This window comes from Drosophila grimshawi, unplaced genomic scaffold (assembly GCF_018153295.1).
Source record: "Drosophila grimshawi isolate 15287-2541.00 unplaced genomic scaffold, ASM1815329v1 contig_1006, whole genome shotgun sequence".
NCBI classification, from domain to species: Eukaryota; Metazoa; Arthropoda; class Insecta; order Diptera; family Drosophilidae; genus Drosophila; species Drosophila grimshawi.
This window is the reverse complement of record NW_025062489.1, coordinates 991,914-1,008,626: the sequence shown is the minus strand read 5'-3', so window position 1 is coordinate 1,008,626 and position 16,713 is coordinate 991,914. Positions and strand designations below refer to the sequence as shown.

Below are 16,713 nucleotides of genomic sequence, written 5' to 3'. Positions count from 1 at the left end.
GGTCGGTGGGGATTTTCAACAAATTTCTTTCAATTTGAACAGTCAAACTTATCTATAACGAACTCGAAACAACTCTCGAAAGATATTGAAGCCGCAATGAGATTTTTTATTGAGAATCAACTAAGTAATTTGATGCAGAGCATACATTAGCTAGAGCATATTTATTCAGAAACAAAAACCTTCAACAGCAATTCGAATATCGTTTTGAATAGTATCAAAGTCTGATGACACGTTGAGTAGAGTAAGGATGCGTCAAATGCGGTCCAGTTGTCTTAAGTACAATGTACTTAAATTCGTCATAGAGAAGCTTGATTGTGCTCTATTTTGTTTTCATTTTAATTCCTAAATAATAATAGCAAAATAAATATTTAAAACCATTTAAAATAGTTTTTATGCCGTTAATAAGTGTTTTTGATGTTTTCGTGTTTCGTTCTTTCTTTGTTTATTAATTAATATTTTTATTTTTTTTTTTTTTGGCACTGCTTTGAGTTGTTTTGGCACCGCACGCTTCGAGCGTAAAAGATATTTAAAAAAAAAAGTATACATGTCTATGTATGTATATCCCGTACATAGAGCGGTGCTGTGACTTAAAAATGTACAGAAAAAAAATATATAATATATATTAACGGCTTAACAGTTTTGTTTTTCATATATGTGATAACTAAATACATTACATTCTTCTTAGCACAAGCTGCACGCAAAATATTTACAGAGCTTAAGGGAACACTAAATCAGAATAAAAACAGTTTTCTTCCTTTTTGTTTGTTTTTGTTTTGTAATAATTAAAACTTATGCATATTGTCACTTCAATGTTAAAAATCATGGTGATACAAAGAAAAATGAATCGACGCGTCCAAAACTGCAGATGGGACGTAAATATATTATAGAGAATATACATACTCTTATAGTGGTAGGTAGCTAGAAAAAAGCCAAACTAATTAAAACTATGAAACTTCAACTCAGTCAAAGCAAAACGAACATTTTATGGTTTATATGAATATTATAAATATATATCGATATATGCTGTGTATTTCCATATATCAAGCTATAGTGTTTCATTCATTGAGTGCATTTGGGCTGTTTAGTTGCGATTGTAGAACTTTCTTTGGTAGCGCTTGCAGCTGCTACCCATGCTGCCAACGCCTCCGCCTCCGCCACCACCCCCAACGCCACCCACGCCCACGCCCATCCCCACTCCCAAGCCTAAGCCCAAGCCCATGAACTGCTGCTGCTGGTGCTGCTGCTGCTGCTGCTGGTGATGTTGTTGCTGCTGTTGATGTTGTTGTTGCTGCTGTTGATGTTGATGTTGTTGATGCTGCTGCAGCTGCTGATGATGATGATGCAGACCAAAGCCGGCGGCTCCATAGAACTGCTGACCAGAGCTGCTGCTGCCGCCGCTGCTGCCGCTCATGCCCAGGGCTTTATTTTAGCTGGACGCCCCCAGCTGATTCTTCATGTGCGCGGCAGCAGCTGCTGCCGCTGCGGCGGCCGCAAATGGTGAGCCGCCGCCACCTCCAGTGGGCGTTTGCGGTCCATTGTTGTTGTTATTGTGGTCGCCCGGTGTACGGGGCCCATTTATAATGCCAGTGCCGCCATTTACATTTGCGCCGCCAGTAACGCCAACTGGCCCACCGCCCAGCAATCCACCAGCAGCGCCAGCGGCGCCCGCAGCCCCAGTTGGCGACCCCTGGCCCAGAGACGAGACGTGACGCTTCAGCATCGGATGATTGGCCATCGAGGCGAACACCAGACGCTCCTCGTAATCGTATTCGCAGAGTATTTTATTCTCGCATAGGTAGAAACGATCGCCAACGCAGAATCTGAAAGCAAGAGAAGCAAATGATGTGAGCTAGTTTTAGCAAGGAATCGACACGAATCAAATGGAATTTGAATATTATAACTCTCCCAAGAGGTTCATTAGGCATATTATAAATTAAAGAGAGTGTTTCCATTATCAGTAGTATTACAGTATTCCACACAACCATTGAATATGAATGAAGTTATCAAGTATAAGGTTAGTTTCATTCTTGAACTGTTTTCTTCAGATTTCCAGCATAATATCATTCTTGAAGGTGAAGGAGTATTGCCAGGTAGAAGGAAGCTGGAAGTAAATTTCAAGTTGAACAGGAACTAACTGGAAACGATTTTTCCACATGCTTAAGCCTGTAAGCGACTGACAGCACAAAGATGGCAATTGACAGCGGTTAACGGTGAATGGAGAATGGTGAATGGCCAGGAACTGAGTTGGCTGAAACAAAAGAGCAGACGAAGACAAGCCTGAAGGACAGAAGCACAAGGACACAAGCCAGTAAGCAAGGAAGCATGACAGCGGCAACAGCAATAGCAACAGCGATTGTTGTTGACGAGCGGTTTGAGAATCAGAATCTGAATGATGACGGCTCAAAAGGAAGTCAGATAAGCATTTGAAAATGTCACGAGGCAACAGGCGGAAGTGCACCACAGATCTGAAATTGAGCATTGCTACTGCTGCTGTTGCTGTTGCTGCTGTTGCTGCTGTTGCTGCTGTTGCTGTTGCTGCTGTTGCTGTTGCTGCTGTTGCTGCTGTTGCTGCTGCGAAAGGTATAACAGAATTAAGGGGTTTGAGTTGGGAAGTAGGGGGTGTCGCGGAACACAGGAGTACAACAAGTTCCGCCCCAGTGAAATGCAGTGTGCATTCAGCCAGTTGCAAATAAAGTCGCCCATTTTCAGTCGAGAAACAGTGTGTGTGTCTGTGTGTGTGTGCTACATGAAGCCCTTTGTCAAAATATTTATGTTAGCACCTGTACAGTAACAAGAGTCAGTGTGGAGAGTGAAGTTGGAACGCAACTCTGAAGTAGCAGCTAGGAAAAAAGGGAGGTGGGGGGGAAGGGGGAGGAGGAAGGACGGTGTCTCCGCAACAGTTGCCCAACATTCAGCACACAACAGCTCGCATTACAATCCAAACAAGGCAGAGTAAAAGTAGTAACAGAGCTACGACCAATTGGATACTCTAACCTAAGGAATTGAGTATAATTTCCTGCTACAAAGGAAGAAAGGTTTCAATTATTTGCATAGAATATTGGCATCGTTGCGCTTAAAAAATGCACAAAACTGTCGCTAACTATACCTAATAAATCCGAGTTTGATTTATATTTTGATTTATTTGTATATTTATATTTTATTTATATTATATTTAACATGTTGGGATTTAGCAGAAAATATAACTTTTCAGAGTCTGACTTCAACTTTGTGAAATTCCATCTTTTCAGCATAAAAAATTGAACAATTTTTGATAAATATTAAAGAACTGTTTTCGATCAGAATGTTTCATTAAAAACTGTTAATTTTTGTAATACTCCATTACTTATAAAAAATGCCCAAATATATAAATCCCAATCAGTAGCTAAGTCTCCATATACATGCGTATATATTTCTTTAGAGTGTCCAACTTGTTGCCTGTTTTAGCATTACTCGATGTGTTGCAGTGCATCATTTTAATGTTTGACAAGTACATGTACCCCATCTGGCCAGAATGGGGCAGTGAGGGAGTCTGGGTAAAGCAGCTTACAGCAGACTTACAGCGGATACGAAATTTGGCTTTTGATTTACGTCAACTTTTTTTGGTTTTGTTTCATTTTCTTTTTGGCTGCTGGCGTTGCAGCAAATCGATTGACGGACTGACTCTACCATATGTATACGTATATGTATCTGTATGTGGGCTGTGTGGGCGTGGCACGCTGCTGCTCTTGTCGTCTACGCTTCGTTTATCTACCAAAACAACAAAAAAAACGGCTGAGTCAACAATGTATACAAATGAACAGCAAAAACAACATTTTTTAGCCATGGCATTGAACGCACCTGTGACATCATGCACACCATCACACACACACATGTGTGTGTGTGTGTGTGGGTACAAGTGTGTGTGCAGGAATCATACATCCGGGCAAGCGAAGACCACCAACAAATTGTCAACAGGAAATACAAAAATTGTTAAAATGGCGCACGCTGCTTTTTTCTCTCCCTCCCTCCCTCTCTCTCACTTTTTCTCCGTCTATTTCTCTTTCTCATTCACTCTTTGCTCTTTCTCCTTGCCGAAAAGGAAAGATTTACTGTCAAACTTTGCGCTGTGTTTACTCCACTGCCACTCCAACTGCCCGCGCGGCCACAGCTGCCACTCAACTAACGACGTCGTCGATGCTGGCAGCAGGAAATTATGCAAACTTTTCAGCAACAGCTTACAAATAACAAATAACAAATAAAAATAAACAACAACAAAAAAAACCAACAGCAAACATTTGATGCACTTTGGTTTACACAAATACAAATGAGAAAAAAAAGTGCAAAGCGACATTTTGTTGTTGCCGCTGCTGGTTCATAATGTGGCAAGTGAAGGCCCGCATATTAAATTTGAATTGCGCGACCAACAACAACTTTGGGAGCTGACTTGATAAGGGGGTGGTTGGGGTAGGGGTAGGGGTTGGGGTTGGAATTGGGGGTGAGTTGTGCGTGGTTGCGTGGACATTGCAGACTACCCGCTGGCCATGCGGCCACGGCTCAATGACTTTTTTGATAATTGAATTTATTTACGTTAGAGCCACGTACACATTACTGCAAGAGCCCGAAAGCTTTTGTGGAATGAGGTGCAAAGAAAACAAAAACAAATATGCTCCAAAGGGCTCAAAGAGCGGCGGTCTCTTTATTGCAGCAGCATGCCGAATTTAAGAGTCTGCCAACAGATAACTCTTAAAAATACCACGACAGCCACCAAAGTAGATTCACTTCTGGATTTTCAAAAAGACCCAAATTTAATGGTCAAATTGTTGTGGTCAAAAGTGCAAATTGTGCTGGACAGCGAAATGGGTGTGTATTGCATAAAATGGTTCTATTTTCAACAGGTCTGATTTGTCTATTATCCTTGCAATAAAGGCTTAATGGAACTCTCACGTAATGTTAGATAGGTCGAGCCCATCACTACAATGCTGAATAGAGAATATATTTGGGTTTGGGGATACTTTTCGTGGCAAGATATGCCCGATAAATCGATTTGATGCTGTTTTGGATAAATTTGTAGACAAAGAAAAAAAAATGTTATGTTATGTTGCCATTTGTTGACGAAAATATGCGCCTTATATAAAAATTTCAGCAGGACAATAATCGAAGTTTCAAGGCAAAAATTTGGGGGTCATTAAGTCAGTCCCCCGTCTTGAATCCCATTAAAATCTTTCGGCAACTGATATTGTCTATATCTAACAGAATAGAAGTAATGCTCAAGAATTAGGGGATACACAGGCTGCTATATATAATTCACAAACTAGAAATTGCACACACAAAATCAAATAAAACCAACTTATTATAGCAGGCCACTGCCCATAGTGGGCCAGTACTAAGACTGTAATGTAACATAACATCTGTAATTTAACATGCAACTATGTACTTAACATATGATATCGATATCGATTGATAGCATTCATCTGATCAGCAGCAGCTTGAAGAGAGAATTCAATCGTTGTGAACAAAGTGCGCACTTTTAAATTATACTATTTTCTGATTGATGTTAACAGTTTTCTTTAAAAAAAAAAATACGTGTTTCGTAGAGAAAAATGTGGGCAATTATGAAAACTATGAACAATATTATTTATATTTTTATTAATTATATTATAAAACACTAGCACATACATATTTCTTGTGCATCGAGGGTGACGTCACATCCAATTTATTGTACACAAACAAATCTTAGTTGCTTGAGTCTGTTAACAGATTAGTTAGTTGTCCGTTAACATAGATCATATATAGTTCATATGTACATGTGTATATATAACAACAGCCACCCAAATTCGTGATTTAGTTGACTCGCGCAGACTCTAAACTTCATACTTTTGTATAATACTGTCATTGGAAAAAAGAATTCTAGATTTACACGCAATAAATACAATTATCAGATTTTGAACAGACAGTAGCCAGCTGAATGTTAATGTTAGCAGGCAACTGTTAAAAACACTCTTCATTTCAATTGGATTTGAATGGAGCTAGTTGCATATTCCTGGCATCGAATCAACTGGGCCTCGATGCAGCTGGGTGCACGTGCCACAGCCCACGTCACCTCTCCCTTGAATTTTTATTTCGTTACATTTTTAATGTCAATTTTCGACAATGTAAAACAAAAGCATCATGGATTGCATTCGCAAACAGTCGGATAAAATGAACTCAATTGTATGGAACTGGAAGTGGAACTGAAACTGGAACTGGAACTGGATGGCAACGAGCACAATTTGGACAATGTGCCAATATGTTGTAACATTTATTTCAATATTTTTGTACGGCAATGCCGTGTGGCGGCATTTTTAATATTTAATGCGATTCGTTGCACGAGCAACTCCAATCGAGAATGTAGACAGCCTGGGCAGGGGCACAAATTGGCTGGGGTTGAGACGCCGGCATATGTGTGGCCGCATTATTGATGCAAACGGCACAAAAGAAAAGAAAAAAAACAAAAAGAAACTGTTGACCAGGCCCGAGGTGTACGCACTTTAAAAACTCTCTGGAGTGACATTTAGCGAATTGGCCAAATGCAATAAATTTGTGAAACAAGCAGTTGGCCTCATTGCACATGAACAGCATATCCATAAGGTACACACACACACACACATACACACACACACACATACACACACACACATACATACATGCATACATACATACATGTATGTAGATGCCAATGTCGATGACTAGTTGATGGCACCCAGAAGGGTTTCGAGAATCAAATATGCCAACGAAATTTATGCGGTTTTCATAGAAACTCAACGACACTCAAAGGGGTTGGCTGCCTCCGCCTGCTCCCCCTTTCCTGGCCCGCTGGCAAACCAAACCCCTGTCTTCGTGTCTGACTCTGTCGTTGTAAGAAAACAAACTTGTAAATGATGCCAATTTGTTGCTGTTATTGCTGATGTTTCTGTGCTGCATAATAATAAAATTCCAAGTGCCATTTTGGCTTTGTATATTGGCCAAAGATTAAAAAGGGATTTCTTTGGCGAGGGTGTGTGAATTTTGTAGAGCTGCTGATAGGCAAATGGCCTATAAAAATGCATAAGTATTTTATGTGAGTTTTTGTAGACGACGGCGGAGGAGGTAAAAAGGAGATAAAATGTGCCCTAAAATTAGCAAATGTGGCAGGTGATTTCTTGAGCGTGTGTATTATTATTATCCGATCTTGATCAAATTTTCACAATTGATCAATAATATGTCAAGTTATATCATGTATCAACTGGACTATTCTATACCATTCACTTGGCGGTTTTTATTGCTATGAAAAACTTTATATTGAAATTCGCCAAACGGACAAAGTTGTCGATAAAATAATGTGTACTTGATATGCACTCGTATATCACGAGATCTTATATTAAATCTTATTAGTCTTCTCTTATAGTCTACGAGATGCACTTGTTCATTCAGACGGGCGGACGGAAGGACGGACACACGTGGCTAGATCGCCTCGAATATGTTTACTTCATGGGATCGAAGATGCTTTCTTCTGTCGACACACTTTTGCACAACTTCAACTTTGGATATCCTTTATATGCATTTATACGAGTATACAGATATGTACACACCTGAACATTAAAATAGGCTTGAAGACGTGGCGATATTATGTCAAAAATATACAATATATTCATTTACAAGTGTGGCAACATTGTTTCCTAATGAAAATGGAAAGTATCTGACTTTAGATAGCGTACGGTCAAATTGATTGGCACATTCCAATTTTAAAAGTCCATTTTGATCTGGGGACAGTGAAATAGATGCGAGGCTTAACACAGCTATCAAATAATAATACTAAAAAAATAATATTTAGTGCAAGGTCATCTAAAGTTCCTTTGGTCTAACCAATAAGACATTTTAAGATTGGGGCAAAGTTCATGAATGATGAAAATCAGATAAATTTGTTTGGCAACGATGCAAAAGGATATGCTGGTCAAGCTATTGTCTTCGCACCTATTTTACTGTCCAGGTGTGTATATATACAAATATATATTGATAGCTCACCTATGATTGCATTGCTGGCATGCAAAGCACTCCAGATGATAAACATTGGTGCGTGCACGCATCACCATCTCGAAGGCTGGAATGACTTTGCTGCAGGCGGCACAGTAGCCCGTATTACCAAACAATCTGCAAGAGAATAAAGAATTGCATTTGACTCTCTCACTCTCACTCTCGCTCTCTCCCTCTCTCTCTCTCTCTCTCTCTGTCTCGCTCTTACCTCAAGTAGTCACGCTTGCAGAGCATCAAATTGCCCTTGGTGTAGAGCGTGGAGCCGACCTCGCCGAGGCGGCAATCACAGCAGCCGCACTTTAGGCAGTCTTCGTGCCACAGCATGTCCAGGGCGCGCAACAGATAACGGTCCTGGATGTGCTTGCCACAGCCGGCACATAGTTGGCTCCCGTTGTTGTTGTTGTTGTTATTGTTGTTCGCCGCAGCGGCAATGTTCTGCACGTTGCTATTATTATTATTGTTGTTATTGTTGTTGTTGTTGTTGCTGTTATTGTTCACCGAATTGCCATTGCTAAGGCCATTGTTGTTGTTGTTGTTGCCGTTGTTATTCTGCCCGTTGTTGTTCATGTTTGCTGCCTGTTGTTGCTGCTGTTGTTGCTGTTGTTGCTGCTGCTGTGCTGACTGCTGCTGTTGCTGATTGGATGAAAGCCCGACAAGTCCGGGTTCAGATTTGGTTATATCCATAGTCATCATCTGCCGAGCGAAAGAGACCGAGAAAGAGAAAGAGAGAGAGACTGATTAGTTATGTTTACTCTCCGTGTGTGTGTGTGTGTGTGTGTGTGTGTTTGTGTGTGTGTGTGTGTGTTTGTGTGTGTGTGCGTGTGTACATTGGGATGGCTAATCGAGGCAAAGTAGATTTCATAGACCGATGGCGGTTTCGTGTTGATCTTGTTGAGGCTGTTGCTGATCTTTTTGTTGTTGCTCATGTTGTTGTTCATGTTGTTGTTGTTGTTGCTGCTTTCGATATGATCGAATGGCGGCGGTATTAGGGGCACAATGAAGCGGTTACGAATGATGTTGTTGTTGTTGTTGCTGTTTTGATCAAAATTGCCGGACGTAGGTCCGTTATGCGGTACTACGGGCACAATAAAGCTGTTAGCGGCGCTCAAGTCTAGAGCATCGTCATCGTTGTCATATCCAGCGTTGAAGTTAATATAGCAAATCATGTCGAACGATATTAAACAAAGCACAATAAAAGACGCGCTAATTTTGATCTACGTTTCAGACTGAACATAACGGCATTGAGCAGCTGTAAGTAGGCAAACAGTGCTGTGTAACCCCATTCAGACATTAACTTTAATATTTTTAATATAGCATACTCTTGTGCGCAACGTATATCTATATATGTTTACTGTGGAAAATTCTACGCGAGACTGTTGTAGGCGCATATTTGAGAAAGTGCGTGTAAAACGGCCAAATGAAATTTTAGATAATATAAAAAGGAAAAATGTTAGGCACACCACTTAAAAGCAAAACAAAAGAAAGGTAGGGCTCGTCCGGGAGTTGAACCCGGGACCTCTCGCACCCGAAGCGAGAATCATACCACTAGACCAACGAGCCGCTGCCACCGGCGCTGGCGCAAGCAAAATCTCAACGACAGTCAGCGAAAGCGGTGACCTTGGCACGATCAAGCTGTCGACGTGTCGCTTCAGCAACACTTTCGTTACGTGCTATTTTTAGCAAAACACAAGCTTCGATCGCTGTTTACGACTAACCATTTTGTTACGGTTCGTTCGTATTTGGTGCGGGGGCGTCGGTCCTTGTCATAACTGAGCTAACTATTGATGAGTTGGCAAATCGCCTCTTTAGCTCAGTGGTAGAGCACTGGTCTCGTAAACCAGGGGTCGTGAGTTCAAACCTCACAGGAGGCAAATATACATTTCATACACTTTTAATGCTTTTATTTTAATTTTTTTGCAATTTGAGCAGTGATTTGAATTCAGAAATAGATCTGATTTGTAATAGCAATTTCGAACTATTTTCAAAAATTGTACAACAACTTATGATAACATTCCTGTTGAATATCATATTTTTTCTCTTTTTTTTGTAGGGTATTCTCCAGCAAAACGCAACCGTTATAACTGTCATCCAATTGGTGTCACTTTTGCTTTATTTGTCACTGCAAATTGCTGACTGCAATAGCTCGATAACGATAACAATGCATGGCCAAGGCCTCTGTCAATGGTCAGCAGTGGCATCAACAACAACAACAACAACGACATTACAACAAATCAATGCACACAAATCAATGCAAGCATAACGCAGAAAAAGCCACCAACAATTTTAAATAAAGAGATTTATGACAAATTGGCAGCAGAAGAACATAGAATGAAACGAAACGAGCAACTTTCGTGTGTAGAGTTGAGTGCGTGTCGTGCTTTATTCGTGACACGAACTAAGTCCACCCAACAAGTCAACAAATTGTCAATTCCAATTGGAAGCATCGATAAAACAATATGAATTATTTAAATCTTCAATTAAAACATAATTTTTTTCATAGTTTAAGCCTTGTTTGAATTATTCGAATTTCACTTTTAAGCCATTGACCATCTCTAGTTGATGGCCTGTGGCATGCGGCATGGAATGGCCAGCCTCGAATCAGGCCAAAACCAAAGCGCTAAATACTTAGTTTGTTGCCAATTCCAGATGCCGGCCGAAACCCTAAAATGCCCAACCACGCCCCGTACCCCCTCCAGCCTTGCCTCTTTGGGTGCATGCTTCATGTGTAACGCTGTCTGGTCCAAGCGTCAATTGTCGTCGTCTATGGCCAAATGCATTAAGCTACCATCGTGGATGTTGTTTGTTTCTGCGGTTTGTTTCCATGTAGCGCCAACTGTGACCCGGCCCAGGGGGCACACACACACACACACAGAGAGAGAGAGAGAGCGAGAGAGAGAGAGAGACAGAGAGAGAGACAGAGAGAGAGAGAGAGAGCAAGAGAGTGGGGGAGAACGAGAGATGACTGTGGTTGAGTCTGCTGTTGCAGCTGCTGGCAATGACTTTAATTAGACATTGAGTGGCAGTTCGTGTGCGTGTGTCTGTGTCTGTGTGTGTGTGTGTGTGGCCAGTGTCAAAAACTCATCAAGTGCTCTCCCAAGCATCGGGCAACTCACTCATAAAAATTCAATCAAATCAATTTATGTAAATTCAACGCCCGCTTTTCCCTTTTCCCTTTTCCTCTACCCCGAATCCAATGATACAATGATACAAGTCAGCAGTATAGCACACACACACACTCGCAGACCCCGGCCCCCTTCCCCAGCAGTGGCAAACTGCATTGTTATTTTAGTTTAGACTAAATTGAATCGCGAAATGGAATTCAATGGCACCAAAGCTTATGAGCGAGGTTTTGGTGGTGTTTGGGGTTGGGGTTTGGGGATTGAGGATTGTAGTGGGGGGTTGTGAGTACCCAATTTTATCGCAGGCAGCAGAGCATTCGGTGGACATTCATAGTTTTTGAGCTGTGCGTGGGCGATCAATTAATTTATGCATTACATTCAAAACCAAGCCTCCTCCTTCCAAGCCTTCCGCTCAAAAATCGCCAGAATTGCATTGTGAATGTGCATGGCGGATTTTTGAGCAGATTCGCCCAACGATTTAACTCGTGATTTGTTCTTGCTCAAATCACATTTTCATTTTGTTTAATTTCCATTCCATTTGATTTCATTCAATTCAGTTTTAGATTTTGTGTACATTTTATCTCTCATTCCAAGCCATTTCAGAATAATTTGTATTTAGTTTTCAGCTCGAATGTATTACAAATGCTGACATTTTGTTTTAAATGTTCACATTTTCTATTATTATTTTTTTCTTTATTCCATAAAAGTATTCTTTAATTCTCATTCAGTTTTCAATTTGGGCTTATTACATTTTTAAATTCGTAATTTGTAATTTTATTTACAAGTTGATTTTATATATTTCGTGTTTTCAAAATGTATAAGTTTTAAAGCCGACATATAAATCCCATGGCAGCTGTATGACATAGTGTTCCGATGTTAATAATTTGTTCTCCAATCCAAATAAATGTCTTATACAAAATCTCATCTCTCCACCGATCATTCTAATGGTAGCAATATGATACAGTGTTCCGCGAAAATTCACAAAAAATCACTTTAAAATTGAGAGAGAGAGAGACTCAGCTGATCAAGAATTTATATACGTAATGGGAACGGAGAAGTTTGCTTCAATGCCTTACAAAATTCAATAACCATACGTAAAAAAGAATCTCCTGTTTCATTCCATTTTGTTCCAATACATTCAACTTTATTTGGGTATTATTCCGTTCCGTTTCTGCTTTGTTTAATTTAATTTCAATGATACGATTTGAATTAAGCAGTATTTCAACTATTCATCAATTCTCAAGACACAACTGCTGATTTGGGGAATTTCTTTGATTTGAAGTCGTCATTGATATTCTTTATAACTCCGTTCAAATATCTATAATATCAATTGTTTTTCGAGGTGTGTGTCGTGTGTAATTAGGATAATCAATAATTTGTAGAGTTCAATTGTATTTATTATTTATAATAAGCTATTGTCGCCATTTAAATACCTACTCCTCCTTATTCAAATATGCTCCAATAGCACCCTAACTGAACTAAAACAATATATTTACAGCGGCTGGGGATCGCACTCTTTCATTAAGTATCTCTTTTTGGTCGAGTTACCGTGAATGTGCTCAAACCCGCAATCACCCCCAACCCCGTCCACCGCCTGTTTTTTACTTAGTCAACACTGGTTGCCCAGCAGGCTTCCGTTTCCGAGCCTTGTCGCCTGTGTCGCCAGCGAAGTGAGGCAAACGCAAACGCAAACGGAAACGCCACCGATACCTTGCCGGGCCAGGTCAGCTAAGCTGGGGTGGTCAGTTGGTGAAGGGAGGGGGGAAGGGCATACTAATTGCGCGACCAGAGCGCTCATTAAACCCAATCAATATTCAAATTTTCATGGCAGTAATACCCATAGACTTAGAACCCCTTTAATTTTCTATTTTTATTTTTTGGTAACATTTCCCGCGGGCTTTTTCACAGTTTAGTTTGCTAAGCGAAGGCCGTCCAGCCCTTGACCAGCCCAAAGGGGGTGGAGGGGTGTTTCTTTTCGTATTTGGTTGCGACTCCATAATTATACAGACACACAGGCACACACTCACACACACACACACACACAGATACATACACATATGTATGTTGGCTTAAACCCTTTTTAACCCCAATTGCGGTCGCGGAGACTCGTTGAGCGTGGATGTGATGGAAGTGGGGGAAGGGTAAATTACAGGATTGCACGCAAGTTAACGGAAGTTACTTCGGTTATAAGAAACTCTCGCTAGTTTTATACACACACTAACCCCCTCTCTCCCCCCCTCCCCCACCCAGTCATTCTTCCATGTGCAGTTTTTCACAAATTTTCCGAGTTGATTTTGCGGTCAGTTATGTTTATGGTTTTTTTATTTGGCGACAAAAGTGGACTGCTGCAATTTTGTGTCATGTTTTATGCATGCGCTCCACAAAAGTAGGCGATAGCCACAGCAGGGGGTAAGCGGGGGGTAGTTGGGGGTGTTGGGGTGTTGGGGGTAAGGGGATTGTTGAAGTATTGCAAATGTTGTCGCATGTCGAGCATGTGGAGCGCATTTAATGACACTAATTAGTGGCCGAGGCTCATGTGACAAACGCGTTACGGCAGCCCCTTGTTTGCCACACACACACGCACACAATCACACACACAGACAGCAACCCCCTTTTTTTGGGCAACAACAACCCCTCGAAAAGCCGAGAGAAAATTCTGCATATGCCTGCAACAGCTGCAAATCGGGAGCCCGAACTTTTGACTGCGTTTTTTGAAGGGCCTGCTGTCGCTGCAGACTAAAAACCCCCCTGCCCTCCCCCGGGCCCAACTCCACCCCACGTTCACCCCCTTAAAAGGCGGCGTGGCTCACCCTTAATTGGTAATTAATTTATTTTGCATAATTTTTCGAGCCGTTCGCTTTTTGCCATTGCACATTATGTTGCTGACAGCCTGCATATGGATTGGGGGCAGGTAATAGCGGCCAGAGGAGCATGGGGGGGGGGGGTATGTGTGTGTTGTGTTGTTGGCGTTTTTAAGGGCAACGCATTTCTGTTTATTTTGGTTTTTGGGCTTTTGGGTTTGCGCTGCGTCGTGCAACTGACCGACAGCGAAAGGTGTCAAAAAGTGCGAATTAAGTGCGAATAAACGTGCTGAGCGTGCAGAGGCACCGCTCCCCTACCCCCTGCCCCCTGCAGAGCTGCCACCAGTCACCCGCCTCCCCCCACACCTGTCTGTCTGTCTGGGCTGGTTGGTGGGTTGGCGGGTTGGCGGGTTGCGTTACGTCAATTTGCATTGGCGCAAACAAAAATCACATAAATTAAATTTGTGCACGCAACGAGCGAAGAGAAAATTTATGGCAAAATTATGGAAAATAATCATGAGAGTGATAAAAAAAATATTAATATTGAAATGTGCATTTTTGTGGCTACAGAGGCATATGTATTAACGTATCACTGAATTGTGCCACTTGCACTCAATAAGCAGCGTTAATTAATTCAAACGAAAACTCTCTGCAAGATCATAAATATGAAACGCACAATCTCAATTTAAGGTCGAGTTAAAGAGGCGAAGTTAACAATTTTATATTTTCTATAGACGCTGAGAGATCGAGTTGACTTTATGAGTGAGTTAAGGGTTACCAGGGTTGCCAGGGTTGCACCAAAAAAAAGCAAACAGGCGCCGATATACGCGTTGCACAGATAACAACTATTTTGAACGTTATCCTTTTGGAAACTTAGCATTTGAAATTTGTATTGCCTACTTTATAGGGCAGACGCATATACACATCGGGACAGTAAAATAGGTATAAGGATATATAATAATAGCTTGGTGGCAAGCAGCATGCCTGACTGCTTTTGAAGTTCATTTAATATAGAGTTCTTTGCATTTTGGTGACCAACATCTCTTTTGGCATCGCAGCCAAGCAAATTTATCTGATTTTCATCATTCAAGAAACAATGCGAACTTTTTCCCCATTTTAAAATGTCTTATTCTGACCAAAGGAACTTTACTGGGTATTCTAACAGTTGACCTTGCACTAAATATTATTATTTTTTTTATTATTATTATTTGATAGCTCTGTTAAGCCTCTGTTATAATGAATATATTCAAACTTTACCAGCTCAATATCAATACGATATCTTAGGCGAGAGACTTCTGAGATTAATTGAGAAACAGTGTCGCCTCACTTATAAATTAATATATTGAATTTTGTACATGATGTTCAACAAAGTGGCAAGTTGTTGTCCACACATGAATGTAGTTATATATACTTATATTATACTTAAATTATGTATATTTATACACACAATATTTGTGCTTAGCGATTCTTAATGCAAGATACGTTTAAGTGTTGCTTTAAGGCCACATTGCCCTCAGGCGTACTATTCAAAAACACCTAACAAAGTCCAATTTCAATGTCCTTTGGCCATGCAAGGCTTCCGAGCACAAATTAAAAAATACGTTCACCAAACTTATGCAAAACAAAAGAGACTCAATACAAAACAAAATTAAAGCAAAACAAAACAAAACAAAACCAAATTACGTGCAACAAAAGAGGCGAAAAAAACGTCAAGTGCGCAATATGAAAAACTAAAACAATGCCACAAAAATATATATAACAAGGCACAAAGAAACAGTACAGCAAGACGTCGGTCAAAAAACAACAACAAAAACAAACAAACAATACAAAAACAAAATTCATTTTTAATTTTTATGCCATAAAAATGCAAACGAAGTCTTAACACGGCCATAAAAAGGGCACGGGACAGTTGAAGACTGGCGAATGGCGAATGGCGAGTGGAGAGTGGAGAGTGAAGAGTGGAGAGTGCGGGAAGGAGAGAATGGCCACCAGAGCTATGCAAAGCCAAGCACGAAATGGAGTCGCAATGGACAGACGAGTGTAGGCATGGGAAGGGAGTGAGAGAGGCAGAGCGAGAGAGAGAGAGAGAGAGAGAGAGGCGAGTTGGTCTTCAGAACGTAACGCCAAACATGTTATGCGACAAGGAATAAGCCAACTCGCCACACTCCTCGCCACAACGTCGCGTCACGTCACGGCTGCGATTGCCGTGGTCCATGTTGTATATTGTATGTTGTATGTTGTATGTTGTATGTTTTATGCTTTGTTTTATGTTTTTCTACACATACATACATTTGGTATTTTTGCATATTTCCAGCAAAGTTGTGCGACATAAAACAAGCTTTTAAGTGGCTGAACGAACAATTAAATAGCAACGTTTACAATTTAAACAGTTCTGAATATCCTCGTTGTTATTTTTGTTGTTGTTGTTAAGTTAACTATGGAGAGACCAAGTGTTCAGTGTGTTGGCCTTTAGCATTGGCTTCGTCCTGTCAGCAGCATGTGCTGCTCCAACAACGACAACAAGAACAACGACAACAATTTGCCAATCTTCGTGTTCTCAATGAATACTTGAACTGCCATAAATACCAATCAAAATCAAATGCACACACTCACACACACGACCATATAAAAGAGAGTGCGACTATAGCCATCTCTTTCTCTCTCAGTGACTCTGTCACCGAGCAAGCAGCTTTTTTGGCACTTGACAATTTCCGATGTCACTCGCAGCAGCAGCTTCAACTAAACTCCCGTTCTTTGTTTATATA

General features: G+C 40.8%; 1 protein-coding gene and 2 non-coding genes across 3 annotated transcripts; 1 reads left to right on the top strand and 2 right to left on the bottom strand.

Moving 5' to 3' along the window:
- Positions 1 to 963: 963 nt before the first annotated feature.
- Positions 964 to 9,202, bottom strand: LOC6564874 (paxillin-B). Its single transcript, XM_001990940.2, is given in 4 exon segments — positions 964 to 1,820; positions 8,020 to 8,145; positions 8,237 to 8,721; positions 8,856 to 9,202. Coding segments are annotated over 4 exon segments (1,689 nt in total). The 5' UTR covers positions 9,195 to 9,202; the 3' UTR covers positions 964 to 1,081.
- Positions 9,203 to 9,516: 314 nt separating this feature from the next.
- Trnap-cgg lies at positions 9,517 to 9,588 on the bottom strand. The gene has a single exon. It is a non-coding gene; the product is annotated as a tRNA-Pro (tRNA).
- Positions 9,589 to 9,827: 239 nt separating this feature from the next.
- Trnat-cgu lies at positions 9,828 to 9,899 on the top strand. The gene has a single exon. It is a non-coding gene; the product is annotated as a tRNA-Thr (tRNA).
- Positions 9,900 to 16,713: the final 6,814 nt, after the last annotated feature.